Below are 23,018 nucleotides of genomic sequence, written 5' to 3' on the forward strand. Positions count from 1 at the left end.
ATGAAGGAACTACAGCTATGACTGCAAAAGGTTGCCAACAGTCTATCACAAGCATGTCACAGCCGAGCTCTCCAGTCACTGTGCAGGCTTTTGTACTGCTTCTAAACTCGAGAGAAGTCTCCATCTCCCAGAGACTCTGTGGAGCACACCTAAGATACCTAAAATACCAGATATCTAAACACCTCGAGTGCTCGAGGGAAAGACCTGGCTCAGAACTATGCTCACCTAGCACAACAGAAAACATACAGAAAGCATCAGTGCAGGGACTGATCGGAAATCAGAGAGTCGCTGAGAAATAAGCTCCCCAGAAACAAAGGATCATCACAATCCAAACCACCTTCTATTCTAAAAACAAGCTAGTTTCTTGACCTCTTGCTCTAATGTACAGAAAACATAATGCCATTCCACAAAATATACCCATGCCATTGTGTACATTTCTCTCTTCACTGACAGAGCGGGAAAACAATCAGTATTGACAGAATTAGTGTGTCTTGGGGCTGTGATTCTATCTGAGCTGACACTACATTGACCACCTACCACACACACACACACAAACACACACACACAAACACACACACACAAACACACACACACAAACACACACACACACACACAAACACACACAAACAAACACACACAAACAAACACACACAAACAAACACACACAAACACACAAACCCCATCTCTTTCATTACAGTGTTAGTTTTCGGTTGGTTTAGCTCCCTGAAGTAGCTCACCTCAGGGTCAGGTAAGTGCAAGCACAAAGGTAGTGCAAAGCACTAATCAGAGGGTGGAGGCAGCAGCTGACTTAGATTAATTGGAATTGTCACTGAGCTATAGCCTCAATTTGCAACAGGTAAGAATGCTGATAGTGCAGCAGTTATAGCAAACAGTGTATAAGCCTTCACAGCAACACTAGGTGAAGTGCAAAGTTTAGCAGTTGTTTTTTTTTTCCCCTGAAGTACTTCTATAAAACTGGGGCTACAATATTTAACAGATTATTATTTACACAACCAAATGGTTTTATGTGCTGCTTATGAACCAGAAGCAAGTTACATTTTCCTATCACTCCTATTTAAAACATCAAAGTTATTTTCATCAAAATGTAGACAAAAGTCAGCGGTCAAGAACACAGTATGTCAAACATTCCTACCTTGTTACTCATTAACCTGGGTAGCCACATGCAAGACTACAGCTTGAGAAAGATACTACAGGGGTATGGCTGGAGAGAGAGAACAAGAGAAAAAAGAGAACAAGAGAAAGGAGAGAACATGCATGTGTGCACAAGAGCATGCCTGAGCGAGAGCATTCTTTCAAAACCCCGTTACATTTAATGTAAAATAATACACTGATCAAATAATTGCTCAAGTTCAGGCAGCTGGGGGGGGGGGGGGGGGAAAAGAAAAAGAGTGAGTTTAGCCAAAGCAGCACAGCAGTTGTGTCACAGCTGCCTTGGGGAGATCTACACCTCTGCTGTTGCCAAAGGGCAGTGTCACCTTCCCCTTCACAGTCATGCTCACATGCCACAGCATAGTGAGCTGGATCTGCTGGCTGATCCAACTGAAAACCAGCTTTGAGAAAAAAAATAAATAATAAAAATGGACTGAACACCTGTTCAAAAGCTGATTCAGCTCCCTGTCTGCCTGCATAAACACTAGCACTAATACAAGGCACCGTCACAGCCACTAACTCTTGTTCTCTCACTTTTAAGAAAAATGCATTCCAAGGAATCCTCTCAAGTCTCAAATCTCTTAATGAACAGCACTAAATTTAACTTGAGACCTCTAGAAAACTGAAATCTTATGTAGTAGTGCATACGCACGGTGCTTTTGACAAGTCATAGCCACAAAGACCTGTATCTACATATATGCAAGACAAACAGTTTGGAATTTAAAGGGCCTTTGTACATTCTAGGTCAATTTTGCAAGTACCTTTTACAGGGATGACAATATTAAGAATTTTATAGAACACTCATGTAATTACTTGGTAGGATGATCTTGTGGTATGATATATTTTGCTCCGCTGCAAATGTGCTTGCAGAATGTTACTACCAGTGAAATTACCAAAGCACACAAAGCAAAAAAGTGTGTTCTTTTCCTTTTCAAAAAAAAATTGCTTACAAACCAAAATCTCTTCCTTCTAAACACAAGGAAAGTCAGCTGCTTTTTTTTTTTTTAATTCCAGATTCTCCCATCATACAGTGTAGTTAAAAGTTCAAAAACCTAATCCAAAGAACACATTCAAAGTGAAACTATTTGTATACCATTTCCTGTTAATGCTTGCATTGTTTTATCTTTACTAAGCCCAAACAGACACATCTACTCATCAAGAAATGATCAGTAAGAATTCACCACTGCTTTAGATGCTTTTTGTCCCAACTACTTCACTGAGAAAGCTTACTTTCTGGATCCCTGCCCCTGCTGTTGTGGTTTAGCATGAGTTTAAAAAGCAAAAGCATGTATGTATGTTTGTTTGCTTTCCTCTCCCCCAAATACTTCAGTTGACTAAGGAATGTCTTCCTCTCACCTCTTCTCTCCCCCAAGCAAATATTGTCATATTTCCTCACCATTTTGCACCAAAAAGTTGGAGACTCAAGTCGATGCATTTTTCCCCTCTGGGGAATTCAGTTTCCTTAACATGTCTTCTAAATTCCTGAAATAAAAGCCTTCACCACCTGTTCAGAAAAGTTTATTAGACGAGCTCAAGAGCAACAGAGATGCACACTCATAGGTAACTTTCACCTTTTATCTTTGAGTACACTCTTTCTCACTGCCTCTTCAGCTGCAGCTTTGCTGCATGTGTTAATGCTAAGAAAAGATAAGGGAACACTGCCTAACAACCAAAACAGCTAAAGACATGAGTACACAAGGTACTGTTCAAGTGCCTGAAGGAAACTGAGAAAGATGCATTCACTTTAATCTTTCAGCTATATTGGCTCTAGAAAATGTTTACTGCAGCAACAAACATTGTAAATTGCAGACATGTCATTTTCAGCTTGATAGTGTAGCAGAATTCATGTCATAAAGAGGGCTCTATCTCTGTAAAGTCTAAAAATTTGTATTTGTGTCCTTTCTCAGGGCACACACTACCTGCACACTGTACCTTTTCCATTGACATGATGAGGCTGGAAAGTTCTCTAAGGTCAATGCTTTGAAAAAAGTTACCATGTCAGGAGACAGATGCTCCAAAACCAGCTATTTCCACTGCCTTTAGGGACTCAAGAGCTCTTGCAGTGTGAGGGAACCAAAACACCTATCTGAAAGAGGCTCAGCTGAAAGAAAACCCTTCAAGGAAAAACTGGACAAAAAGTGAAATTTTCTCCAGGATGGGGGAACCCATCAAAAAAACACCATAACCTTTCCCCCCATTGCAAGAACAAGAGCTTTCAAAAGTTGACCTCAAGCTGACCTGGACAATGCCACACTTCCACTGTGTGAACTAAAGGAATAGTGAAAATCACTAAAGAAAGAGTCTTTCACACTGTCTTTGCTTTTTAATTCAAAGTCCCCAAATTAAGGGAAATTACACCAAAAAAGGTATCAATACCCATATCCATTTTCAGAAAACTTTTACACAGATGGAAAAAGGAAATTTCATCCTCTCACACAAAAAGTGAGCCAGCAAAATAAAAAATTGGCTGTCACTAGAACTGAAAACTCACCACTCCCACAGGAACAAAAATCAACATTGACTTTCTACAGCAATTCCTTTCCTAAAATTCCAAGGGAAGGGACATCAAGAAGGTGACAAAGGGCATAGCTAGAACACAGGAATTCTTCCTCCACCTCTTGCAAGAGAACAAGGACATTTCAGATATATGAACTCTGTCTAATGCGTTAACTTGAACTGCTTTTCACAACGGATTTCCAGAAACGACTCTGAGGTCAAAACTTCTGTCTACAAAGGAAATTAGAAGGAAATTGTAGGAGATAAAACACAGCTTTAGGTTCTGGTAGTCATCCAGCTTTGTTCGTTTTATTCTAATATTTTAAAAAGTAAGATGAAAAAAGTGCCTTCAGGGGCTGCCACATCCATTACTTCAGTCAAGACTGTATACAGCATGCAGTACATTTTCTAATTCACCAGACTCCTTCATTCACCTGACAGATTATCCCCTCCCACAGCATGAATTGCATTTCAGGCTAATTCAGTTCTTATTAGATTTGCAAATTAAATGTTAAAAAAAAGTTGATATATCAAATATTGAAGAGCAAATAAAAGGTTCTGTGATGTAAGCATAATTCTTCAGGAAGCATTTCAGGTTATATGCAGCTATTTTATTAAACACACCTCCTTCAGTACGGGCTATCCAATTTGTTCTTGGTTTATAAAGTACAGATGATCTCCATAGCACCTTTCTGCAGCAAAAAAAGCATGTATCACATGGGCAATAAAGACTCTCCATTTTAAGAAGAATATGCTCCGTGCTGCAAGCCTTGCATAATGAATGGAATGCAGGGCAGTAATGGCAAAAGCACTGCAGGCCATTCTTTCCCACCATTCTCAGTGATGTAATTGTATATACCTCTGGCGGTCACTCATTGCATACATCAAACATGTTTTCAAGAGTGTGCCCAAACCTTGGCTTTTAAATAAAGCCTTTACTGATGATGCTGCAGAGCAAAATAATCTGAAATATATTTATTCTTTTCAGAGTATGTTTGTGTTAAAAATACCTGCGCAGTTATACATCAGGAGTAAGGTAGAGGGACAGCTTAAGTTTCAAATACAGAGAGTTGAACTCACTCTGTAACTAAGTTAACAAAACATTCCTCAATTAACATATTTCTTCACTTTGCTTGTAGACTACAGAATTGCTAAACCCACCTCAACTGATGCAAGCAACCATTCAACGGCTGTCATTTCAAGAGCATATCTTATTTTCTATGACAAATTCACTTCACTCAGTAGCAATTTTAATCACTCTATTCACTAACAGGAATCACAAGATCTAACAATGCTCCCCGAACAGCTTCTTTCCTTAGAAGTGCAACCAAAGAAATCAGTGTTGCCTCTTACCAGGAAAGGAGCAAGAGCTACTAACACATAGCTTACCACAATTAAACAAATTCATATTGTTTTCTTTTCGTATGACGTGTAACAGAAAAAGTAAGACAGGTACACTGTTTTTATAAGATTTGCCTTAGCTATTCACAAACACACCCTTTAAGGAATTCTTTATGCCTCTGTTCACCATTTAACTAACCAGTGCACATAGGAGATCCACAGCCTCTAGAACAAGTTCTTGATGTCCAATCCGTGTGATACCCAAGTCTTCAAGATCCTGGTGGGAAATTTGTAACAGCTGTTCACCATTTATCTTCTCCCGTTCAAATTTATGGACATACTGCTGCAGGCAATCATCCAGGCCTACCAAAGCACAAAAGAGAGAGAGAGAGACAGAGAAGGAATGTAATTGCAATGCATATCTTTTCTTCCCCTTTCCCCCCAATTAAAACAAACAAAAAACTATGCAAGGCACAAATGGCAAGTGCAAACAATATATGTAGTGCCAGATTATGAACGAAATTTGCAGTCAGACTGAAGACTGTAAGTTGCACCACAAGGGCACAGAAATGGAGCATGTAGGTTTTGGGGATCTTTGGGTCACCTAACCCAATGCACGACCCCCTTGCTTCTTGTGGAGCAAGCTAAAAGCAGGGAAAGACATCTCTCCAGTGTCAGCATAGGTAAAGCTAGCAGGGACATAGATGGACTCAGCTATCAGATTAACCCAAACCCTGAGGGCAACCAAACCAATTAAAAAAAAAAAAAGAGAGAGAGAGAGAGAGAGAGAGAGAAATATAAAAAGGAAAGAGAGAGAGAGAAATGTAACAGGGAAAGAAAGAACAGAGACCTTGCCCAAAGCCTAGTTAAACAAAACAAGAAAACCCACAGCTCCCATCCACACACATATAAGAGGGCTCAATGATGAGAGGAAAAGGGAACAACAATTAAAGCAATCAAAATGATGTTTGGTTTGGGTCTTGTTACTCCCTTGATTTATGAGGCTCTGTAACTTCCTGAATCAGCCATTCTTTCCCCTTTGCTAAGGGTTAAAGACATACGTCAATAACAAATCTAATTTACTTTTGCTTTTACAAAGTATTTTTAAAACCTTTTAGAGCATTGCATTTGTCACATCAATATCCTTGCTTTATATTGCAATTATATGATCCTGTTTTCTACAGTATTTCTCCCACTTTGTTACTGCACACAAGGTCCTTAGGAGCAGAGGAAATGAGTAAAAGACAAGAAAATAGGATTAACACACCAAGTCTAGTTAAATGAATGAAATAAAATGAAGGAGAGAAATGCTTTCTCTAATCAGTTTAAGCAACAATCTAGGTGAAAACATTTGGATGGATGTGTTATTTTAAACATGATGGGATGGTTTTAATGCCCTATTCCACTTCAACATAGCATATAAATAAAACATTAGCCAGAGCAAAAGAAACACCCAAATTAGGTCAGTTTTATACAAATACATCAAGTTCATTGATAATAGCTGACACAAGCAAAAATTCAGATTACATATTTGACATCTACTTTGTAGCAGCCACAACAACTATATTGTTTGACCAGTTTAATAAAATCGAACCCATAACTGCATAAAGGATGTTTACCCCACTACATTTGCTAAAAAGGAAGCCATCAAGATGGACAGGATGTTGAATGCTACAGATGAGAAACACTAATCACATCCTGAACTAAAAGGAAAGGAGAAACAGAAGACAAGCACCCAGTACAACTTATCAAGCTGCTGTAGGAGCCTGAAAAACAAACACTCTCAGCACAGGCAACAGCCAAGCAAACATTCAAGACAAATTAAAAGCGGAGTTTTGAGAGTCACATGAAACATATTCATTTCATAACAGCAGCACATAAAGTCACTACTGCCTGTAGTGTCTAGCCATAGGAAATCTATAGATTAGGAACTCCCAAAGACACAGGCTAACTTTAATACATATCACCTGCCTTTATAACATTAACTAAGAAATTAATAAGGACAGACACCCTGGCACTTAGTCAACCCTTTACATGACGCGTGCAAGCTTCATTGTTGCAATACATCAAAATCCAGCTGAACAAGCTTGACTCCACATGCAGAGCTACTGATGTACACAACTTGATATTTAAGCATAATTATGTATGTGAAAACCCACATATAAGACCAGCACAGTCTCCCAGGGCTACAGTAATTCAGGGTGCACTCTTTCCTTCCCATCTGTCTTGGCGAGTCCTCACAAATTTTGAAAACTGAACCCAGTGTTCTCTTTCGCACAGGCACCAAATTCTCCCTTAGGTGATACAAACTCTTTTCCCAGGAAAAATAACAAGAGATCTGGCCTTCATTGTTTAACAATTTATTTTTTCAAAACAAATTCTCAACTGAGGCTGACACACAGTGCACATATTTGGCATTCCCAAATTTTTAATGCTGTCTTGCAGACCACTGTTTCCCATCATTTGCCATTGTAAGCCCATAGTTTCCATTACAAATTGCACAAACACCTAAAATAAAACACTATTTAGCATGCTATAAAGTTCTCATTTGATAAGTTTCTTAGAAAATTAGTGTTGCTTTTGCCTTCTATCCATTATGTTTGTTGACCCAACTCTCTAGACTTTTATTCTGCGTTAAAACACGAGACTCTTCGATGTATACATCCTCCCAATTAATATAACTGTGGCTTTCAGTTTACTTATGCTTTTTTATTCATGCTTGTCTGTTCTCAAGTATCTATTATAATTAAACAGCTACATCTAAAATGCATTTTTCACAGGAGTCCTTAAAAACAGTACTTCTGTGATCACCCCATAAGACTGTATTTTGTAAAGTAAAACATTACAAAAATCACACAAATGTTTATTCAAAATAGTCAATACAGAGGCACAGCTATTCAGACAGAAACTTATTTAGGATTAAGTGACCAAAGCCATTAAAAAACAGGGAGTGAAGATGGAGAAAACCCACACACTTATGGCAAGCATTCACTAATGGCTTAAGATGAGTTTACTTAACACTAGTTTTGTTATTATTTTTACTAAGAAACATATGGAAAATCTTAAACATTTTAATTCAGATTGCAACAGATTTATAGGCTATTGTTTAATTTTTCATCATATGAATGAAATGTTTAAGCATCGTATGCAAGCCAAAAAATCGTATTTCCCCCAAGGGGAAAAAGGAGAAGCGAGGAAAAGAGGACTCATAAATCAGTTCAACAACAACAAAAAAAACCCTGAATAGTATTTAAGTAATGTTTAAAAGTCAGCCTTCAAATACCATTGGCAATCTATATATATTGCTCATTTTTTTACTTCTTCCAAACATCTTGATTCTTTCAAGGTATTTTATTTGTGAACTTCACAGTCTCCTGTAGACTTGGTATTGCCCATCAGCAAAGTCTGGATATTTTTGAGAAACCTAGAGGAATTAAAAACTATATAAAGCAGTCTACATTAGTGAGAAAGACTTTCCCACATGCCAGGTCATTTTCAACACAGTTCACAACAGGACAGTGGCATCCAAAGGCTACACAGGATGCATCTATCTTCTAATAAGAAAAGAACTTAATACTTGCTCAGAGGTTAAACAGATCAGGCAAACTAAAAGCCTGCTGGAAGTCAGACTACTTTGTGATTTATTCTGTAATAGTCTAGGCCAAATTCTGAATTGTGTTATCAATGATGCGGCTGAGAAATAAATACAGTATGTTCACTAGTGTAAATTCAGACTTATATCAACATAAATTAGAAAATTATTAGCAGATTCAAGCAAGAAAACAGTTTTTTATTATTTCTGGAGAAAAAATGCAATTAAGGCACTGACATTGGAAAAGACACCTATACTCATCTCTTTACCCTCTCAAGAGTTCTCTTGAAGTCTAAATTAACCTTTTTTTTATATCCAAAGTGTGTTTTAAAAGCATTTATAATGTCTCAATTGCATGTGAGAAATCTTTGTGTTGTACTTAGCACATACAAGAAAGCCAGGCATGAAAGATAACTATGTAAGTAGGAACGATGTTATTAGAATATATGGAGGAAGATGAAAATAGAAATACCAGTTGCAATATGCTACCCAAGTTTTACAACAATAGGCACAATGATTCTGCCGCCCCCCCCCCCCCACAAAACAAACAAACAAACAAAAACCCCAAACCACTAATCTGGTTAGTGTTATTTGTATCATGAAAACCTTTTGAGGAACAGCAGTGTAATTTGTACAAAATTCCCTCCCCAGTTTTGGCAGGTGTAGAGATGTGCAATAGATCCTAAGAACTGTCTAGACTTCTCTGTCTAAAATAACCTTCCATCACCACACAAAGCATCCTAGAGGATATTCAATACCTTGTATTCATGCAAAAACATTAGGACAATGCCTACACTTACAGATTTCACACCGATACTAATCTTGGTCTGTTTTTAAGATTAAGGAAGTTATGTTAAATAAGAATTGAGGGGGTGAGGGGAAAAAAAAAAAACAACTTCAGGGGGAAATGGGGGGGGGGGGGCCTTGGGTCCTAGCAATAACTATCAGTTTACTATTCAGAGAGAATTAAAACATTTCTACTGCTGATAAAATTCAGCCATTCAGCACTGAGTAATTGCATTCTTTTTGACCAATTTCTGTGCTGAACCATTATCAGCTAATTTATCTACAATGAAGCAATAAATCCAGTTAGCCAATGTATTAGGTCCCAAATCAGCTGACTCACCTTTTTCATTTTCCTCCCTCTGGTCCCACTCTTCCTTACTCTCTTCCCCGGTCCTGATCACACAGTCCAACACCCCACCTTTTTTGGGGGGAGGGGGAAGGAGGGGGACGTTGACTGGGAAAAGAGCTGGGGAAGAGAGGGGGAGTGAAAGGTAGAAGGTGACTGGGGTCATTTCTGCTAGTTCAGCAACTTGAATAGACTTTCAGCATTGCTCGTAAAATACCCAAGTTGGTACTAGGACACAGGAGGAGCACAAGCCATGTGAACCGAGGAAGGACTCAAAGTAAAAGACCTTCCCCTTTGTATAACACCAAGCTGATGGATCATGACACCTCACCTCAAGGAATTATAGCCTCATCATTATAAACATGTACTCAATCTCTTCTCTGTTGGGTGACTAAATCTAAGAGCAGCTGATGTCCCCAGAGAGCACTAGGGTGCAGCTATTTCCCTGAGCCAGTCAAGGAGATACATAGGACCATGGATAGCAGCCTAGATTGGGCTCCTGAAATCCCTTCTTTTGTCTCATCACTTTAAAACACCCCAAGCGTTGTAACATGGCAAGTACCCAACCTTCACAGCCAAGAAAGTCACTCATTCTGACCCCCACTTCAAAATCCACTCAGTTGCCACCTTTAGTCTTGAAAGGCAGTCCTTGCACACACCTGCTTCAACCCACTCTCCCCAGCTTTGAAAGGTCATCAAATCTTTGACATATTCCACGGTTTAATAGCACCATTATACTATCATTTATATTTCACATCATTTTTATAACTGTTATTGTGGTAGCTTCTTCCCTTCATTTCCTCCACCTATTTCCAGGACTGAAAGGAATTAATACAAGAGAAAGCAGGAGGAAATCAATGCAGTGAAAGAACATTAATGAATACCAAAAAAGTTACTTCATCAGAAGTGGATGAACCAGGACCTGAGAAGGCAGACAAAAAAAAGGGCCAAGAAATACTGCAAGACAGCAGTGAAAAGCTAAAACAGCTCAGCAGAACATGAACAGGGTAAAGACGCACAACAAATTGAAAAACAAGTTCAAGAGAAAAAAAGACATCAAACAGTTAGCTTTAATACAGACACGTTCAGTGCAGTGGGAATGCTGTTCCACTGTAACATACATCACGGCTGACATTCTCCTCTTGCAGTATTACAGACAAATGGAGCCAGGCATGATTTTAGCAAACAAAGGAATTGAAATTCCTTTAAAAAAAAGATAAGGTATGATGAGAGATGAATCTAAAGCAGCCAATGGAAACTTAAGTCAGTAATAATTTGAGTCTGGGTAAGAAATGACTCTTTAGTGCCCATACCCCTGATTACTTGGAGGCTGTCATGTTTGTTTTAGTATTTATCTTTATGTAAGTTTTCAAAATAAAACAGTCTAGTTATCGGTGTCAGCCATTTATAGGGGAGAGAGGAAAGCTCAAAGGGATTACTTTGTCATGAAAAGAATTGCCTATTGTACAAAGATAAAACCTCCTCCTCTTTCAACGTATAATCCAAACAGTTTCACAATCACTCATAGCACAGTTACCATCTGAAGTCTCAATCACAAAAAAAAGCAGCAGAATTAAAGAGCAAGAGCAGCTCATTATCAGCATCCTAAAGTCTGCTGCATAAAACAGCTCATCTATAAAATAATTTCTCCTCATATAGGCAATTTGAAGCAACTCTTCCAAATTTCTGTTTGATCATCCACATCCTAACCAAGCAGGCATGGTCTGCTGCCTCACCAGGAATTAGGTCTAGCTTTGCCGAGTACAGACACTGCCTAGAACAGCAAGAAGTGGTACAAAAGCTTCTTGTCCGCTCCCTTGCCTTCACGCAGAGATGGAACCAGGGAAATTGCTCGCCTCTCCCTGCCAGCAGCAACGCAAAGGGCAGTTCTCTCATGAAGGTCATACCAGGACAGAGGGAAAGGTCGAAACCTTCAGCTGTGAAAATGAATGCCTTAGTGTCCCCCTCTGTAATCCCCAATAACTGACAGTTGCACAGAAAGCCTTTTGCAACACGTTCCTATTTTCAGTATTTACGACTAATGTATTTGGCCTGTAAAATGAGACTAAATACATATGCATTCACACTGCTCCAAAATAAATCCATTCAGTTAGCCTTAAAAAAAAAAAGCAAAACTGAAAGCTTTGCCTTGTAACAAAGAACTGGTGGGTAAATATGGATTGTAAACCATCGCTACCAGAAGTGCTACAGAAACTGTGTTTAACCTTCAGTCCCTTTGACAGAGACACAATCTCAGAAAGCACAGTGACAGGCCTGTCAACACTTATCTTCCAGTCCTACCTACAAAGTCAGTGTTTAAGACCATTCCAGGAACCCCCGTTATCATGCTCCAAGCTGTGCATTTGAGGATAACTACAGGCTTCAATGCTTCACAGGGTAAATCATAATATAAAATATACTAAGGAAGAGTCAAAATAGCTGTTGTTCACATGCTTGCTGACCCCTTCAAAGAACTCCTGTAAGTTTGCAGAGCAAGACCTCTCTCTACAGTAACTAGTATGACCTACTTGGATTTCCCTCACCAGAGATTTCAGGAAACTAAGCAGACACGAGGTAAGGGATAGAGGAGTCTTTAGAGAAGACAAGACTGCAGGGAGGAGAAAGATTATGATACAGGCCTATAAAAATCACAAGTGGCACAGAAAAAGGGAAGGAGAACCTACTATATACATTGTTTCTTCCAACACAAGAATTAACAGAGAGCAAATAAAGCTAGCATGGGAGAGGTCCTAACAAGCAATAGAGCAGCTCTGCACAAAGCAGGATGCAGTGAATGTTAAAAGTCCACATGGGTTCCAGGGAAGGTGAACAGGTTCATGAAAGAAAAAAACACCGAAACCATGTCCAGCTCAGAAACGCTCAACTAGAAATGGCTGAAGGCTAGAAGAAGCCTACACAAGGGTATACACAAAATAATACCTCTCCTACAACCCTCCTTATGCATCCTTTTTGGCAAACAGGCACAGGACAGGAGACTGGGCTAGATCGCACAGGACACTGGCCTTCCACATCCACAGCACCATGCGCAGATGGCTGCTTCCTCTTAATCACTTTTACTTTAAGACTTAAAAACTGCTACCTCTTCACTATCCAAAATCAGTATTCTTGTTAATATTTACTGTAACAGTAGCACAAGATTTTCCCCAAAACACAAAAGCTGAATATGGGGGGGGGGGAGAAAAAAGCTGAATACTTAATATTGAATCATGATATCAATTTAAGCAGAAGATACAGGCAAAGTTTCTACACACCGGTTAAAAAACACACACACATAGAGTAAAAACAGACCCTAGTAATAGTAGGAAACAGACAGTCATGAATCACACAGCTGCTCTTGTGGGTTGTAATCCAGCTTGAGATATTAACAGTGACTGGGAAATTGCAAGAGTCGATTAATTTAGAAACTGCACCTTCAGTTGAAAATAAGTCTCCCGAACTTGCACTAGAAGTGCAAAAATACATTTGACCCAAGTAGATGGTAGTATACAATAAATTTTGAAATAAAAGCAATTCTGTAATAAATGAAAACATTAACAACAACAAAAAAAAACCCACAAGGTTTATTTCCAAAGTCATCTCAGTTAAAACTCAAAGTTTATTTCTCTCTCTTTTATCTCTCTTTTTAATGGCTCATTTGCAGGGAACTGATGAGAAGATCAGGGAAGGGGGGCAAGGAAAGTTAATTCCACTATTTTCTATAGGGGTTTTCTTGTTGTGGCATAGCTTTAAGGCTTTAAATTAAAAAGAAAATTAAAATGTGAAGCTATAGAAATTGAAAAGTGAATTGTGCTACCATGCCATGTTTCTAAAAAAACAGACACAGCATACTGAAATACATACTTAACTAGAAAAACCTTTCTTTATAAAACAGATACAAGCATGAAGGCATAGACCAATCATGTCATACTTTACTACACTGAAAACTAAAATCACAATGCCACCACAACAATGACAGAAACTAAGGACTTTTTCAAGTCGGTAGAACGTTCCCTCTAGACATGAAGAGGTGGACAATACCAAGAGAAAAATCTATTGTTATATTCCTTCCTATCTGAAGAGGGATGGGTCAGAACACATGTATATTCATGTTTTCCATCAGCAGAGCTGGACTGGACATCTGTATACAGCTGTGGTTCTCTGTTGCACATACTAGGCTACATCCACTTTGGCCAGGCTTTACTACCATCCTGCTAGCTAAGCTCAGTTACTTTTTGATATAATACAGTTGATTTTATCTCTGAATATTAGGCCAAATAAGTATTATTTGGCTTCTAAATTTGAAATTTTGACTCAACTGAGAGGAAGAGTGAAGAGGTGAGAGATCCTCTCAGTAAGGATTTACCACTCAAACCTAGGCAGCCAGACCCTTCAGTGCAACAGTAAATATCCATCTTGAGAAAATGAGCTTGCAGGAAGGAAGAATAGGAATTACAAACAAGGGCTCACATACCCAGACCTCAAACAGCTGGCAGCACAATATCTTGCTGGCAGTTTAACTGTAACTCTTCTCTAATCCCAGACACCACCAGAACAGGACTGCTGACCAGAGAAAGACAGATGCAATAGGCAAAGATGAACAAAGAAAAGGAGAAAACTATGATACACATCATTTTTTCCTGCTCATTGTGGTGTATACTGTCTGTCCACAAAGAGGATAAAGTTTCATGAGAGAAGTAGCTTCACACAATATAACACTCATTCCTTGGTTTCCTCTCTTTTAAGAATCAACTACGTCATTCACTGACCAGCTACATTTGGCGAAAGCAATCCTTCCGTGCTTTAATGCATGTTGTTTGACAAACTTAATAAATTAGATGAAAGCAGAGCATATCCATATATTCTTTGCAGGTAGATCTGGCACTTTAAGTTTCAGCAAAAACTTACTATGAAAGTCAACATTCAGTAAATGCATGCAAAACACATTAAAATAGAGAACACACCTGCACTGGGCAGACAAGCCCAAATAGTTTCCTGGCCAACACCACAAGATATCTTCAGGGACACTATTGACAACATCCTCCCTGACTTTACAGTAAAACAAATATCCTATTTGTGGCAAGATGCAGCTCTCATTCATTCCCTAGGTATACTACGGAATGAACCAGGCAACACAAATCAAATAAAATGGCAGTATATTGCAGCTCTGCTGAGGCATTTCTAGAGCTTCTATTTAATTGACATTTGTTGCTCTAGTAGCACCTAAGAATGACTATAAAGTCCAAACTGAAACAAGAAAACACCTCTTTGCTGAATATACCAATACGCACAAACACATGCACATTTGTCTGTTGGTTGCATTTAAAATAGCTGCAGTTAAATGGGTTTAGAATGACTAACAGCAGTGTCACTGACAGGGAAGCACTTCCAGGCAGTATGACACAGACCTTGTTGTTCTTTTTCGCCCCAAGTTTTTGTTACTACTTTATCTACCAATCAATTTCTCCCTGTAGAAAGGGATTTTAAACCCACAGAGTCCAAATACGATGTTGCCACATACTGTAATAGACTACTGCAACTTCACATAAATTCACACTTAACTGCTACTAAAAGAAAATGTTCTTTAACTATTTTACTTAAACTCTTCTGACACCAATCACACCCAGTGAACATATCCCTACTGTTCTGTCAAAACCTAAAAAAACCCATTTTGCTTGTAAAGACATGACCGACAGTGTCAGCAAATATGGGACGTTTAGCATGGTAAAAGAATAATCACGCAGTGTGGCTTTAAAGTCACAGTCTTGCATTAAGGAAAGTTAAATAAGAAGGCTTTCCTGAGTGATAGATGCAACAGAATTTAAAAGGTCTAAAACACTGTCAAACCCTTCCTATACTGTGCAGAATTCTCTTCTACATTCTTTTTGTTGCTTGTAACTAAGGTCCGTAACTGATCTAAAAGTGCTGTTTCCACAGGACACCAACAAAAGTTATTTACACCACTATGAAATGGCTTCATTAACTCCATTCAAGCAATGCAAATGTTCCATACACATCAGAATAAATGAATGTCTTCTACAGGCTATCAGTGAGGTAAAGCAAAGCTCTGACACAGCAGGTGAAGACTACAGTAATGAATTTACCAAAGTTTAAATGGGAGGACTCTGCTCCACTCTGGGCTTGACAAGCTCACTCATCTGGGATGCACAGAAGTTGTTTCCTAATACAAACAGGCTCGAAGAATCAGTAAGTCTTTCTCTAGCAGGAAACAAAAGCATGCTGTAGAATCAAAAGCAAAAATGAAGAAGGAACTAGATGATTCCAGTATTTCGTTTTTCCACTAAGGCCTGTTTTGGTTTGCTTTTTCTTCATTGTAAGTGTACTTTTAAGACATGCTGTCCAACATGTTTTAAATTATAATCAAACATGTATTTGAAACTTCTGTAGTGAGGGGTAGGTTTGTTGTTTTCTTTCCTCTGAAAAATTAATTGTTCATAGCCAGTTTTACATTTCTCTTGAGGCAATAACTCACTCTACTGAAGCAAACAGCAGTTTTGCTTAGACACAGTAGGGTTTTGACAAGAATGAAAGCAGAGTGGTATGTGGCCACTGACAGCTGCAACTGAGAAAAATCTACAGACAAAACCTGTGTTCCTCCCTCCATACAGTGCTAGGCTTCATAAAGAATCAATCCACTTCACTACGTATTCTCTCTCACGGAATATATGGCACGATTAGGTCAGAAATGAGCCACCCTTGGCCTACCATAGCATTTGTCTCTTCTGCAGCTAGATGGCAACAAGAACTGTGGCAAGACACTAATTGCCATTTCAGTTTCAGGTTGATCCAGCACCCTTACTCACTCTCTCAGGCTACACAAGGGAAGGCAACAACCTGAAGTCAGAAAATTTGTTTCACTGGATCCCAGATGGCCCAAAGAGTTACATAGCTGGGGGTATTGCCAACCCACTTTTTATCTAAAATAGAGCTAAAAAGCTGCCCTGCACCAAAGAGGAATCTGTCTCAGCCACTTAATACCAATATCTTGACAGGAGAAGGCAATGGACCCCTATACCTTAACTGCTGCAATAAAACCTTTATAAGCTCAACATCAGCAGCAGCTTCAGCTAACAAAACGGGCTGTATATTGGGAGAAGAGATGTATGGGGACACATCCTGGTCTGCTCTCTTTGCTGTGAAATCACTGCAGAGGATGAGGGCAGAAAGTTGCAGGGCGAATTAACAGCTGAAACTGGCACGATTACGTCTGGGAGAGCTCATCTGTCAGAGCCCCGAATCGTACCACGGCTGCTAGCCACTGGACCCTGCTGTGGACCTCTGCACTGTTGCCACTTGACAGAATAACAAGAAAGTCCTTCCTATATGACGCTGCTCTCACCATATCCCAAGATCCAAAATATTCAGGGTACTCCAAGCATAAGTTCAAAAACTGGCTAAGTGGTTTAAAACTGGCTATGCCATGTCATGTCTGTGTCTCAAGTTGCTGGTAAGACTGGTCTGTTGGGACACAGATGTTACAGTCAGTCATTTTGTGTAATACTGCTTGAAGTGAAGCAATATTTTATTTCTCACCACAGGATATGTTCTTTGGCAGATTTCTCTTCTTCCCTCCCAATACCTCCTTGCTCCAGTTTTCCCTTAAGCAGAGATTTGAAGTTAAACTTACTAAGAAACAGTTCTCCATGCCATACTTTTCTAGCTCATCAAACATTATGTTACTATTATGCTATAATGTAAACCACTACCAAGTTAAAAAAAATAATAATCATATAATCATTATAATCACTTCAATCACAGAATGAACTTAGAGCTATTAATTCAAAACACGTAAAAGGTTATAAAATTCCTAAACTTATTAATAAGATTTTTGTTGGTTCTCTTCCTCCCTTTTCCATCTTTACAAGCTACATCTTTTTTGTAAAGGTCACATCTGCTGGGTATAAACAAAAACTGTCTAAAAGTAAAAGGCATGGAAATTTAGAGCAAGCAGTTTGCCCACTAATAAAAAGATATACATTTGATCCATAAATATCATGAGCTTTATTCAAAGGTAGCCATTTATTTGTTTTGATCAACTTGAAGTTGCCTAAGCAGCCTCTCTCTTCAATCCATACTTTATCTCAAGTATTATAGAGCCTTACATTTCCAAGCTACCTGAAGAGATCAAAATCCCTCTTCAAGCTAGACTTTATTTTCACAGCCTTGAGTTCTGCACATTTACCTGCCATATGGTTAGTGCCGTGTAGCAATCCCCAGCTACATCACATTCTCAAACTTCCAATTCATGAGAAAGTGCTCACTATACCAAAGAATATATTTGCAAACACGAATTCAGGAGTAACTTCAACAAGCCACTTTTTAAGGGAAGAACATACAACCAGATATATCTGCTTCTACTTATGAGGGCATTCCTGTTCTTTATTAATTACGCGGTGGTGGAGCGTCTCCGTTTTATTTAAGACTATGATTTATGGAAGCCTGTTTCATCACTGTTCATCCTTGTTCTTCACTTACAGGCACTACAGTGATCTTACTTACACTCAAGTTAATGAGTAGGTCTTACAGAGGGTGGGAAACAGTGGGGGAAAGCAAGGACGTCCCATGGCAGTGGGTGGGCTGAAGTGAAAAGAGGGCTTATTTTCTAAAATGAAGCCATTGTAGAAACCTTCTACCACTTGTAAAAATTATGGGAACAGCAGCAAAGAAAAAATGCCTCACACAGACACTATGTCTTTATGCAAATACTGCTTTATATTCCCAAACAAAGACTGCTATTACAATGACACCATCCCCATGTGCTCTCTACTGAAACTTCTAGAAAAGGTCACCAACTCCAACAGTCCCCTCTACATAAGCAATGGGGACGCATAGAAGCAGAAAGCTGTGAAGAACCAGCTAATTTCAAAACTGTCACCACAGAGGCCACCAGGAACTCTTCTGCTTACCATTAGCTGGAAAATGATGAGAGCTCCCAACCCGAGGATTACTGCAATTCATCCAAATATTTTCTGTTCTTTGTCATTTCTATAAGCATCTTCTTTACTGAGAAGTCTAGAATCCTTTGAAAAATGCTATAAAATGGATGGAAAATAGTAACACTGCTCCTACTTAAGGAAGAGCAACATGGCAAAATAACTGAGAAAAACAATAATGTAAGAGGGAAATACAGGGAATAAAGGGAAATACAGCCACAAGAGGAAAGACGAGGAAGAAAAAGCTTGGCAACAAGCATATCCAAGGGGGAAGGATGAGGATTAAGTTACGATAAGAGTCTGTTTAAATGGGGAAGGAGCAGCACAGAAAAATCATGTAAACAGGAAAAGGGAAGCATATTTTTTATTTGAGAAATTCACCCAGAGACCATCTAACTGGTCACTTAGCTTCAACTTTAAGTAGTCATATAGATTCAACTACCACTAGCAGACAATTACTAGTCTTAGTGGTTATTTCAAACTGACAGAAGTCACAGTATCTCAAGAGCAAGCAATCCACAGAAGAGCATGGTTATGTATTACATACTCCGAAGTTTCATATGGCATACTGCTGTATGGCATACAAACAGGGTAACATAGTAGTTTCCTTATCCCCAAGTTTTTCTCTCTAGAAATCCCACCTGGCTCATGTGATATAAGTAAGATATTTCTCTTACCCCAAATATTTGCAGTTCTAACAAACATGCAACTGTCAACCTCTTGGTCTGCAGACACTAAACTTCAACTACTGTTTCTCATCCACACACACACACACACTAATCCTTGGGAAAGGTGCCGGAATGAGAGACACAGAAACCAAAAACACGTACTTGCTCATGCAACAGAGCTGACAGCAGCAGTGCACATCCCTTTCCTTGAAGGAGAATCAGTCAAGCCTGACCAACTTCAGGACAGAAATGACAAACCAGTTACCCCACCCAGTCACACCAGTCCTCCCACCCAGTCTTGACCTCTTTGCTGAAATGGCCAGGAACAGAAGTCATCAGAGACAACTGCATAGCAAAACCCCCTGACAAGACAACAACCCAACTTAAGAAACAACCAACCTATTCCACTGAAAGATTAAATAAATAAATAAGTTAAAAAAAAATCAAAACCTATGTCCACTTTATCCAGAGATAGACTTCCATCAGACTACACATCCCATTGTGAAGCCTCTAAACATCTGATTTACTGTTGGTAACAACTTCTTCATAACAGAATGGATAACTACTCTCTTTAAAAGGAAAGAAAAAAAAAAAGCAGCTGTAGTATTACTTGGACTAATTACACACTGACTATAGACAGCACGGAAACTGTTGTTCCCTTTGAAACATATTTTCTAAGGTGCTGCCTGTGTAACTTATTAACTAGCACTTTATTTTAGGCCCCATCTACAGGCAATGTAGGTCACCACCTTTTCAATAACAGCAATTTTTATACTCCTTAGCAAGCATAAAGGCAGGCCTTTGTTGACCCTAAAAATAAATACTATACTTATACAGGTCAAGCCCAAAGTAATTTCATTTTCTAAAAGCAGTAACAGCATCCTCTACATTACTTGTTTTTATCTGTTGTGCATGAAGTCTGTGTATCTGACAACTTCATGTGGTTAATGCAGTGCAACAACCCCCTGCCCTAGGGCCTTCATCTCAAACACGCAATTAAAGGCTTGCTGTTTAAAAGTTTATAGTTTTTTGTGGTTTAAGGAGTAGTTCATTAGTCACAAGAGCTCCTTTTCTTGAACTCTAGTAATTAACACTCTGATGTCTGTTCCCACAGTGGAAACAGGAATGAATGTTGCAAAACTGACTGCCTCTTGGCTCCCAAGAAGAAATGGGGTGATCCCTTTAATTTGGTTTGGCTGCCTTCTCACACCACCATGTGGAACTGTTTTGGTTGATTGCAACAAGGTCCATTACCCACATTTGTCTCTCCTTTGTGTATGCAGCCTTGTGAACACTGTGATTACTGTTACACCCATGAGCTAGTCAAGGAGTAGTTTGTTGTAAGGCAACAGCTGATGCAGTTGACAGCTAGCCAACCTTTTAGATGACAATCTCCTACACTTACGAAACATTTATGACTAGCACCTTACAATCTCACAGTCACCAAGGAGGCAGAAGTACATGCACATGAGAATCACCAGCCATCATCACCTGCTAATCACATTCATATGTCATATTAAACTGAATGACATTAACATAAAAATGCTGACAGTGCATATCTCTTTTTGTTATGGACAAATCCACAGAAGTCACTACTGGATTCTCTCAGCATGCACTGCCATTACTTACATACATATGTTACTTCAGGTTAAAAACCCTACATAGCATTTACATCAAGAATTTTAACTTCCTGAAAATTATCATTTGTATTATTTTCTATACCACACAGGAATCCCTATCATGAGCCAGGACACAGAACTGAAGTGCAAAATCCCAGGCCGTATCCAAAGGAAGCTTAAAACATAGAGAACATGGATACAATGAATGATACTCCATCCAGTCAGATAGGCAATCATTTCATCCTGCTGGTGGTGTAACCCACAAAGGACTGGCAAGGTTGATGCCATCACAACTGACAGCTTTGAGAAGAGTTTTGCAGGCATGTAAAAAGATCCTACAGGAAAGCAGCAGAGAAAGCTTAAAAGTGTTCATTTAAAGTAGCTTCTCCACAGTGTGTGATGGAAGATACACAGAGCAAGGCCAGGCTAAGGCCTAGCAGCAAAGACCTCCAAGAATGAGAGCAGTCAGCATATATTCAAAGTAATAAAGGAGACAGAGGGGCAGAAATAGAAGGCAGATACAGTTAGTACACCTAACTAAATAAAAGACATTGCAACAGCCAAGCATACCCAATAACACCCTAGTGACAGAAGAGATCTGCCTTTAGGCACCCAATACACCAGGCATTTTAAAGCGTATCACTGAAACATCTCACCTTCCTTTTAACATGCTGTGCCTAAAAGCAAGATTTAATCAACTGAGCAGTCAATCACCAAAACTCTCCACTTCCCCATATTTTTATAATTGCTTTAAACATTTAAAGCAGTTGCTTCAAACAATTAGCTGCCTGACATATTTTCATTACTCCATGTGCTACAGTTCTAGTTAGGTGCTCAAAGATAATGCTGCTTCCTAAAATAAGAGACCTCACCAGAGTTCAAGTGCAACTCCCGAACTGTAAGCAAGCCAGCTGTAAGACACACCTGTAAGAAAGCCAAAGGCAACTAAGATCAACTGCAACAAAGCTGACCAAGAGCTTTGTCAGCATCTTACACAAGTCCAAAATACAACCAACCCAATCCAGAGCCCTACCTGTCTCCCAGTAGTAGAGGGAAGTGGCAGAGGACAGGAGAGATTGTGCATCTGTCTCAGCTGCTCCATCTTACGTCTTCATATAGCAATCTTCATGATTATGAAGGGGCAAGAGTGCGAGCAAATATTCCACACAATTAGCAGGGTGGTGACAAGATATTTCTGACCCTCTGCTGAAACTTCAAGCACTTCAAACAAGACTTTTTGATACTTTTAAGGTACAGCAGAGCATCAGATATTTATAGGAAAGTTGGTCAATTTGATTTATAACAATTTGCTTCTTGCTCAAAGTGCTTCAGAAAATCTGTTTTTTTTTTTAAACCTGTTACAGAATGTAACTTTTCCAGATATATATAAATACATATATGTATGTGTGTAAATATATATATACACACATATATATATAGTCCAATATAAGGTTTCAGTGAGGGCATGATTCCTATGAAGCAACCTACAAAGATAGGTTGTGCTAGGTGCCAAAAGCATCAGTAGGCAGTACCCTCGCGTATGGCTAACAAAGCTGCTAGAGGGATTAGGGGGATCTGTAAGCAGAACACAAATACTTAAATCTTAATAGAAAACTAGAGGTTTCAAAAGTTAACAGATTTTTGACAATACCCAATGACAGCGGGAAATATTTCAGTGCAAAATACGCTACACATGCTTAATCCTTGGAAAACTGAGGATGATACTGGCCAATAAAATTACGTGCATTATGCTCAATTACTAATGGGTTAGAAACCACACAGTCCATTCAGCAGCAACCAAGCTATATTAATTTGAGCAAAACCTGTAAGCATTTATAAAAGTTCACAATCTGAGAAATAAGTACTTCTATGAATGACAGCTGAACAAGTCTCCAGGCATGTCAAGAACATGACTCTTCTACTGGGAGATGGATTATCTCTCCAGTTAAACTGCTTGAGATGCCAGTACAAATCTTACTAAGCTAAAAGCTGACATACAAAGTTGCTAGCACTACAATGACCACGACAATGCCTAAATACCAACCTGCA

General features: G+C 39.0%; 1 protein-coding gene across 2 annotated transcripts in view; it reads right to left on the reverse strand.

Moving 5' to 3' along the window:
* The window catches only part of CNKSR3 (CNKSR family member 3), a 56,284-nt gene that overhangs the window by 22,410 nt on the left and 10,856 nt on the right, over window positions 1–23,018 (reverse strand). For both annotated transcript variants that reach the window (XM_067293587.1, XM_067293586.1), the window contains exon 2: window positions 5,207–5,370. In XM_067293587.1, the coding sequence (XP_067149688.1) occupies window positions 5,207–5,370 (164 nt within the window). The remainder of the gene's footprint in view (window positions 1–5,206; window positions 5,371–23,018) is intronic.

The sequence above is a fragment of the Apteryx mantelli genome, chromosome 3 (genome assembly GCF_036417845.1).
Source record: "Apteryx mantelli isolate bAptMan1 chromosome 3, bAptMan1.hap1, whole genome shotgun sequence".
NCBI classification, from domain to species: Eukaryota; Metazoa; Chordata; class Aves; order Apterygiformes; family Apterygidae; genus Apteryx; species Apteryx mantelli.